Source organism: Oncorhynchus nerka, linkage group LG14, assembly GCF_034236695.1.
Source record: "Oncorhynchus nerka isolate Pitt River linkage group LG14, Oner_Uvic_2.0, whole genome shotgun sequence".
NCBI lineage: Eukaryota > Metazoa > Chordata > Actinopteri > Salmoniformes > Salmonidae > Oncorhynchus > Oncorhynchus nerka.
The window spans coordinates 9,004,333-9,011,592 of NC_088409.1; the positions used below are offsets into that span (position 1 = coordinate 9,004,333).

Genomic DNA, 7,260 nt, shown 5'->3' on the forward strand with positions numbered 1-7,260 from the left:
GTGAGTAGATCTGAGGGTAGAATTATAAGACAATCAATATGTTTAATAAAGGATTTGTTACGCCGACTGCTGTTGTATGTTACACGTGTGATGTATTGTCAGTAACTGACTTAGTTAAATTAAGATTCCCTATCGACAGTCGTGGGTTATTCCACAATGGCAGGGGGAGGATTTTAGAGTTGGATTTTACCTCCTATTATTTACAAATATATTTGTATTTTTTAGATGAAATATGAATATATTTTATATCTTTATAGTTAGTAATTTTTGTTGCAATTACTAGTGCTTTTCTCTCCATTTCACGGAGTCTTCAACAGGATCTTGTGTCTGTCAGGACAGTGAAAGGAAGAGGAAGGTTTATTTCCTGGTTAATGACACAGGTATATTTCTCTGTGTGTCAATGATTAGGACTTATTACCTGACGAAAATCTTTTAGGAGGGTGACATGGATCAATCGAAAAGAAGCAGTGAAGTCCAACTCCCACCGCCCTACTCTCAGGACGATGGTCAACAGAACACCTATTGGCAACAGAACACCTATGGCCAACAGAACACCTATGGCCAACAGAACACCTATGGTCCACAGAACACCTATGGCCAACAGAACACCTATGGCCAACAGAACACCTATGGTCCACAGAACACCTATGGCCAACAGAACACCTATGGCCAACAGAACTACAGTTCTCCCCACTACGGTCTGAACGTTGGCCCTGGCAACATAGCGGTGGTCTCACCAGCAGGTCAGTATAACGACATGGGTCAGGGTCATCCCGAGGACCAACAACAACAATGGGCTGCTCCACTACCACCTGACTCTTCCACCGGGCTGGAGGACACCGGCTGCTTTGATGACAAAGCCATAAGAAGAGGTTAGTCGGTGCCTACGTCTGAAATGGTACCCTAATTTGCTATGCAGTCGCCTACTTTTGACCAGCGTCCATAGGGTTCTGTTGAAAAGTAGTGTGCACTACATAGGAATAGGGGCCATTTGAGACTCAGTCACACGTTTTTTTGGGGGGGGGGGGGGGGTTGGTGTCCTTGTATCATGATGATCTGGAGCCCGCATCAATCCTCTCTAGTAGGAGTGCTGATTTAGGATCAGTTTTCCCTTTGAGATCATAATTAATACGATTGTATGGACAGGACAAACCTGATCCTAGATCAGCAACCCATTGAATAAACAAGCTTTGTGGTGAAAGCAGCCCTACTGCGATGGTGCTCCGTCTTATTGGCCTGAAGTTTACCAGTGGGCCACCTGCTTAAGGTAAACCTGACTCAGGGGCCCACAGTAAACACCTGGTTAAGGTATACCTGACTCAGTGGGACCACTGTAAACACCTGGTTAAGGTATACCTGACTCAGTGGGACCACAGTAAACACCTGGTTAAGGTAAACCTGACTCAGTGGGTCCACTGTAAACACCTGGTTAAGGTATACCTGACTCAGTGGACCCACAGTGAAGAGCTGGTTAAGGTGTACCTGACTCAGTGGGACCACTGTAAACACTTGGTTAAGGTATACCTGACTCCAGTGGGACCACAGTAAACACCTGGTTAAGGTATACCTGACTCAGTGGGACCACAGTAAACACCTGGTTAAGGTAAACTGACTCAGTGGGACCACAGTAAACACCTGGTTAAGGTAAACCTGACTCAGTGGGCCCACAGTAAACACCTGGTTAAGGTAAACCTGACTCAGTGGACCCACTGTAAACACCTGGTTAAGGTATGCCTGACTCAGTGGACCCACTGTAAACACCTGGTTAAGGTATACCTGACTCAGTGGGACCACAGTAAACACCTGGTTAAGGTATACCTGACTCAGTGGACCCACAGTAAACACCTGGTTAAGGTAAACCTGACTCAGTGGACCCACTGTAAACACCTGGTTAAGGTATACCTGACTCAGTGGGCCCACTGTAAACACCTGGTTAAGGTGTACCTGACTCAGTGGACCCACAGTAAACACCTGGTTAAGGTAAACCTGACTCAGTGGGACCACTGTAGACACCTGGTTACCTGACTCAGTGGGACCACAGTGGGACCACTTAAAGTAAAACACCTGGTTAAACCTGACTCAGTGGGACCACAGTAAACACCTGGTTAAGGTATACCTGACTCAGTGGGACCACAGTAAACACCTGGTTAAGGTATACCTGACTCAGTGGGACCACTCAAACACCTGGGTTAAGGACTCAGTGGGACCACAGTAAACACCTGGTTAAGGTATACCTGACTCAGTGGGCCCACAGTAAACACCTGGTTAAGGTATACCTGACTCAGTGGGCCCACAGTAAACACCTGGTTAAGGTATACCTGACTCAGTGGACCCACAGTAAACACCTGGTTAAGGTATACCTGACTCAGTGGGCCCACTGTAAACACCTGGTTAAGGTGTACCTGACTCAGTGGGACCACTGTAAACACCTGGTTAAGGTGTACCTGACTCAGTGGACCACAGTAAACACCTGGATTAGTGTATACCTGACTCAGTGGGACCCACTGTAAACACCTGGTTAAGGTGTACCTGACTCAGTGGGACCACTGTAAACACCTGGTTAAGGTATACCTGACTCAGTGGACCCACAGTAAACACCTGGTTAAGGTAAACCTGACTCAGTGGGACCACTGTAAACACCTGGTTAAGGTATACCTGACTCAGTGGACCCACAGTAAACACCTGGTTAAGGTACCTGACTCAGTGGTGTAAACACCTGGTTAAGGTATACCTGACTCAGTGGGACCACTGTAAACACCTGGTTAAGGTATACCTGACTCAGTGGACCCACAGTAAACACCTGGTTAAGGTATACCTGACTCAGTGGGACCACTGTAAACACCTGGTTGTACCTGACTCAGTGGGACCACAGTAAAGGTAAACCTGACTCAGTGGGACCACAGTAAACACCTGGTTAAGGTATACCTGACTCAGTGGGACCACAGTAAACACCTGGTTAAGGTAAACCTGACTCAGTGGGACCACAGTAAACACCTGTTAAGGTAAACACCTGGTAAACACCTGGTTAAGGTAAACCTGACTCAGTGGGACCACAGTAAACACCTCATACCTGTGGACCCACAGTAAACACCTGGTTAAGGTATAAGGTAAACACCTGGTTAAGGTATACCTGACTCAGTGGACCCACAGTAAACACCTGGTTAAGGTATACCTGACTCAGTGGGACCCACAGTAAACACCTGGTTAAGGTATACCTGACTCAGTGGGACCACAGTAAACACCTGGTTAAGTATACCTGACTCAGTGGGCCCACAGTAAACACCTGGTTAAGGTATACCTGACTCAGTGGACCCACTGTAAACACCTGGTTAAGGTATACCTGACTCAGTGGACCACTGTAAACACCTGGTTAATACCTGACTCAGTGGGAGCACTGTAAACACCTGGTTAAGGTATACCTGACTCAGTGGACCCACAGTAAACACCTGGTTAAGGTATACCTGACTCAGTGGGGTACCTGACACAGTAAACACCTGGTTAAGGTATACCTGACTCAGTGGGACCACAGTAAACACCTGGTTAAGGTATACCTGACTCAGTGGACCACAGTAAAACACCTGGTTAAGGTATACACTCAGTGGACCCAAAACACCTGGTTAGTGTACCTGACTCAGTGGGACCACAGTAAACACCTGGTGACTGTTAAGTGATTTGTTTCCACAGGCTTTATAAAGAAGGTGTACCTGACTCTGATGATTCAGCTTCTAGTCACCTTTGGGATCATCTGTGCCTTTCTGTATTGGTGAGGCACTTTTGAGTGTTACCCAACTATAAAACTTCAACACTTTAATTAAGACTTTAAGACTTCAACACTTTGTGTTACCCGACATTAACATTTTAACACCTAAACACTTCAACACTTTAACAATTCAACACATTAAGACTTCAACACTTTAAGACTTCAACACTTTTAAGTGTTACCCAACATTAAAACTTTAACACCTAAACACTTCAACACTTTAAGACTTCAACACATTAAGACTTCAACACTTTAAGACTTCAACACTTTAAGTGTTACCCAACATTAACATTTTAACACTTTGTGTTACTTAACATTAACATTTTAAGACTTCAACACTTTGTGTTACCCAACATTAACATTTTAACACTTTGTGTTACCCGACATTAACATTTTAACACCTAAACACCTCAACACTTTAAGACTTCAACACTTTAACACTAACACTTTAACACTTCAACACTTTAACACTTCAACACTTTAAGACTTCAACACATTAAGACTTCAACACTTTAAGACTTCAACACTTTAAGACTTCAACACTTTAAGACTTCAACACATTAAGACTTCAACACTTTAACACTTTAAGACTTCAACACTAACACTTTAACACTTCAACACTTTAACACTTCAACACTTTAAGACTTCAACACTTTAAGACTTCAACACTTTAAGACTTCAACACTTTAACACTTCAACACTTTAAGACTTCAACACATTAAGACTTCAACACATTGAGACTTCAACACATTGAGACTTCTTCAACTTCAACACTTTAAGACTTCAACACATTAAGACTTCAACACATTAAGACTTCAACACATTGAGACTTCAACACATTAAGACTTCAACACTTTAAGACTTCAACACATTAAGACTTCAACACATTAAGACTTCAACACATTGAGACTTCAACACATTAAGACTTCAACACTTTAAGACTTCAACACATTAAGACTTCAACACATTAAGACTTCAACACATTAAGACTTCAACACATTAAGACTTCAACACTTTAAGACTTCAACACTTTAAAGACTTCAACATTAAGACTTCAAATACATTAAGACTTCAACATTAAGACTTCAACATGCAGTTGTCCCAACACGTTTGAAGTGTTGAAAGCAGTTTCCCCCGTTAGATTCCAATGTTATATTTTAACTGCACAATACCACAGCTTTATAATGTACCTACAAGAAGTGTATGAAACAAAGAGATGAGTTGTCTTCTGTAATCGTCGTAGGGAGGCTCTGAGGCTCTGGTCTATGAAGACCTACTGGTTTTCATCCTGCATGATGTAAGTAAATGTCACGACGTCCAATGAATCCTACAGAATCTCACTGCTTTTACTCCTGGGCCTGTATTCAGAAACCTTCCCACAGCAGGAGTGCTGATCTAGGATCTGATTGGGTCTTTTAGATCATGTCGTGGAATATTCTAATCGAATGAGAGAGAACTTTGTTATTTCTTCAAACAATCATCTTTTGTTCAATATCGATTAATTATTGCAATAATGAGGCTGGTCGACCAAACACCCTTGAGTGTTGAACCCGAAGTAACCTAACTTTACACAAACGCAGAGTTCTTTATCGACTGACGCTAAGAATGCTTAGTCATGGTTGGTTCAACCCCTCCCATGCAGACCAAGGAGCATCATAATCCACTCTGGGTTCATCCAGTCGTTATCTGCACAGGGTTGTTGTCTTAACCCCACCCTGGCTTAGTTTCCCAGATGGAAGGATGATTTTTGAGACAGTGAGGGATTGTTCTGCTCCTAAGCTTTCTCTAGTAAAACACATTCTTGTCTAGGTAATGCAGTTTTTTAACTAATTTTGTCCAGCTCAAGCCATCTCTAGTGACCATACTCCCAGATTAGCTGCAGGAAGCTAGAGTGGAGACCATAAAAACAGAGACACTATCAGGACAGAAATGTCTTACTATTAGTTAAATATTAATGGTTAACAATTAATATAAAATGAATCAGGTAAATAGGTAAATTGTCTCTCACAAATCATATTAAATGCCATGACATGGACATTGGACCTGATGCCAAATCAGCACTCCTACTCTGAGTCACTTTATGAACACAGGCCCTGACATCTAAACAACGGACAAATGAACCCTTTTGTTATATTGTTGTTTTCTAGACAGAGGCAGTGTGATTGTACCATATTGTATTAATACATTGTACCGCTGTTTCCTGAACAGAGCAGTGGTGATTGTACCATATTGTATTAATACATTGTACCGCTGTTCCCTGCAGAGCAGTGGTGATTGTACCATATTGTATTAATACATTGTACCGCTGTTTCCTGAACAGAGCAGTGGTGATTGTACCATATTTATATTAATACATTGATTGTACCATATTGTATTAATACATTGCTGTTTCCTGAACAGAGCAGTGGTGATTGTCCTCATCATTTCCTTGTCCTGTTGTGTCAATGTAATAAATGGAAGGTCCCGCTCAATTTCCTGGCCTTGGGACTGTTTTGTAAGTATCGATTCCAAGAAGGCATCAATAAACGTTTCTCACGTTGGTTGTATCGTCTGACCTTTGTGTTATTTTTCTGTGTAGACCACTGCAGAAGGTCTACTGCTGGGCTCTGTGACTGTGTGAGTACTGCATGCCTCTGGAGGGACCCTGATGTACTTGCTCTCTCTGATGGATAGACTAAATCCTTTACCATCCAGCATGTTAGTCATGGAGGGTTGGTCTAAACACACGGAGGTGGGCAGTATGAGCTCATGGCCAATCCTCCATGGAGCTGAGGTTTATGTCTAAACCAATCCTCCATGGAGGTGGGCAAGTCCTCCCATGAGCTCATGTCTAAACCAATCCTCCATGGAGGTTAGCAGTATGAGGCTCATGTCTAAACCAATCCTCCATGGAGGTTGGCAGTATGAGCTCATGTCTAAACCAATCCTCCATGGAGGTTAGCTCATGTCAGGAGGTTGGCAGTATGAGCTCATGTCTAAGCTCATGTCCAATCCTCCATGGAGGTTGGCAGATTTCATGTCAGGGATACCTGACTAATAGATCTAGTAATATTTCAATCCTCCATGTGTATGGGTTCATGAAAAATCCTCCATGGAGGTTAGGCAGTATGAGCTCATGTAAACCAATTTCAGTATGAGTTCATAAAAATGTCAATGTTTTACAGAAATCATGGTTGGAGAAACCAATTCCATGGAGGTTAGCAGTATGAGCTCGTGTCTAAACCAATTCTGGAGGTTGGCCCTCCCAATTCCATGGAGGCTGGCAGTATGGCATATGAGTTCATGTCCAACCAGGGAGGTTGGCTTCTGTCTAAAATCCTCCCATGGCAGTATGAGTTCATGTCGGGAATTTTGGTGAAATGTCTAAACCAATCCTCCAAACGTTGCATGTCTAAACCAATCCTCCATTTTCAGTGATAGGAGTTGGCAGTTTTCATGTCTAACCAATCCTCCATGTTTGTGTTGCAGGTTTATAGTATGAGCTCGTATCCTCCATGGAG

The 7,260-nt window shown here is 42.9% G+C and overlaps 1 protein-coding gene across 1 annotated transcript; it reads left to right on the forward strand.

Annotated features, from left to right (window-relative positions):
- The first annotated feature begins 310 nt into the window (after positions 1 to 310).
- On the forward strand, positions 311 to 6,380 carry LOC135574978 (protein lifeguard 1-like). The gene is made up of 5 exons (XM_065027116.1): positions 311 to 872; positions 3,685 to 3,763; positions 5,004 to 5,057; positions 6,161 to 6,206; positions 6,339 to 6,380. Exons 1-5 carry the CDS (start codon positions 446 to 448, stop codon positions 6,378 to 6,380), a joined length of 648 nt encoding a protein of 215 aa, XP_064883188.1. The 5' UTR covers positions 311 to 445.
- Positions 6,381 to 7,260: the final 880 nt, after the last annotated feature.